The sequence below is a fragment of the Austrofundulus limnaeus genome, unplaced genomic scaffold, assembly GCF_001266775.1.
Source record: "Austrofundulus limnaeus strain Quisiro unplaced genomic scaffold, Austrofundulus_limnaeus-1.0 Scaffold640, whole genome shotgun sequence".
Lineage (NCBI taxonomy): Eukaryota > Metazoa > Chordata > Actinopteri > Cyprinodontiformes > Rivulidae > Austrofundulus > Austrofundulus limnaeus.
The window spans coordinates 238,117-239,930 of record NW_013953042.1 but is presented as its reverse complement, the minus strand read 5'-3'; the positions used below and the strand labels follow the sequence as shown (position 1 = coordinate 239,930).

The 1,814-nt window shown below is 33.8% G+C and overlaps 1 protein-coding gene across 1 annotated transcript in view; it reads right to left on the bottom strand.

The window, feature by feature from the left end:
* Positions 1-1,814, bottom strand: part of LOC106531478 (mitogen-activated protein kinase kinase kinase kinase 4) — a gene marked incomplete at its 3' end in the record, with an annotated part of 193,726 nt that overhangs the window by 69,847 nt on the left and 122,065 nt on the right. Inside the window, 1 exon segment of the mRNA XM_014027356.1 lies at positions 395-449. Within this exon segment, the coding sequence (XP_013882810.1) occupies positions 395-449 (55 nt within the window).

Here is a 1,814-nt window from a genome sequence, read left to right as displayed (position 1 = left end):
GATAAGCCTGAGTGGTCTGTTGACTGATCTTTGTATTTGTTCAAATAATTGTTATGGGCAGGTTACAATATAAAAATGTTTATATAATGAATGTGTTTAATTTAGTTATGTTAGTTATGATAGTTTAGTTTAATGTAAATACAATAAAAATGAAACCAAGCTTTATAATAATTATCATTTTGATCCATACATTGGTAAAGTCTTACTGGACCTCGTGTCACTTTATGTTCAACAAACTGGGCCCTGAGGTCACAAAGGTTAAGAAGCTCTGGACTAAAAGACAACAGTTTTTTCTTGTTTAAACGTTCCCACAATCAAACGTCTCCACAAACTCTCAAAGCTAAAACTTTGCAAAGGTTTTACATCCTGCCTGTAAAAATGTAAATGTACTTACGGGGAGCTCCTTCAGCCATCTCAATGGCTGTGATCCCACAGGACCACAGGTCACTCTGAAGGACAGGAAACAGACGGGTCAAATATATTTTAACTGGTTCCACTCAGGTACACAGTTATTGTTGCCAGCTGCCATGAAAAGTGTCCGGTCATGTAAAAAACCTATTAACCAGCAGAGTTTTCAACTTAAGCAAACATGTAAACAGCTACAAATGTCATTTTTACAGTTAAGGAGATCAGATTTGGTGTGGTAGTAGCTGAGTGTCATTAGAACTTTGGCAGGAATGACAATGAGCAATAATCATAGAATGTAAATTCATTTACACCCACAATTTGAACTTTGAAAGCTTTGTAAAATGTCTCATGAAAGGCCAGGATAAACATTACGTTAATTAAACTGACTTTATTAGTTTTTATAGCAGATATGTTTCATAAAAAGCTTGGATTGTTCCTTATAACACCCCTCTTCACATCCACAGAAGAGCTCCTCCTCCTTTGTGTAAGAACAGTCAACAGTAGGGCTGCACAATATATCAAAAAATGATCATCATCGCATAAACTGTAATAAATGACTGACTCAAAGTTTGCTTTTATGGGTTTTTTCATTCAAACTGAAGCCTGAAGTATTTCACCAATCAAATGGAGCCGTCATGTATTTGATCAATTTGATGGATCTCTTCATATTATAACAGAAAACCAGGCAGGATATCAATGCTACATATGTATTTGTTCATTTATCTCAAGTCATCACAAGATGAAGCACTATTAYCACAAGTGTCTGCAGCCCTAGTACAAAGCCTTCACATTATTGAGAAGATCCATTTTTCTCCTCATTTTTTGGCATGTACCTCGTTCTACAAGGTTTCTACAACTTTTGGCATTTGAGCAATTTATATTTTTTCAGCTTTTTAGTTTTTGCTGCCTTTTTTTCTCTCATTGAAAATGAATGGAGTACTCTTAAACATCCATAAAACCCTTCAAAATGTTTATAATGCTTTACTACACTTTACAGCTTTTACTTTGATTCTGCATTTTTTCAACTTCTTTGAGCTAATTTCAGCTTCCTTCAACTTATTTCTGCTAATTTAAGCTTTTATCTGCTTTTCTGGCTATTCTTCTGTCAATTTAAACATTTTTGTGCCTTTATTAGCTTATTTTAGCTAAGTTCAGCAGTTTTCTGCATTTTAAACTACACTAGCTATTCCCTTATAATTTTAGTTTTTTTCCGTTTAAATTAACCTTTTTGTGATCATTTCAGCTTCTTACTGCTTAATTCAGCAAATGTGTGCTCTTTATGCATCTTTGTGTTTATTTCAGCTTTTTCAGCTACTTTTTTAGTTATTTTTCTGTTTCTTCTGCAGCTTTTCAGGAAAAATCTTTCAGCATTAAGTATTCATATTGCATTTTCACCAGAAATGCAA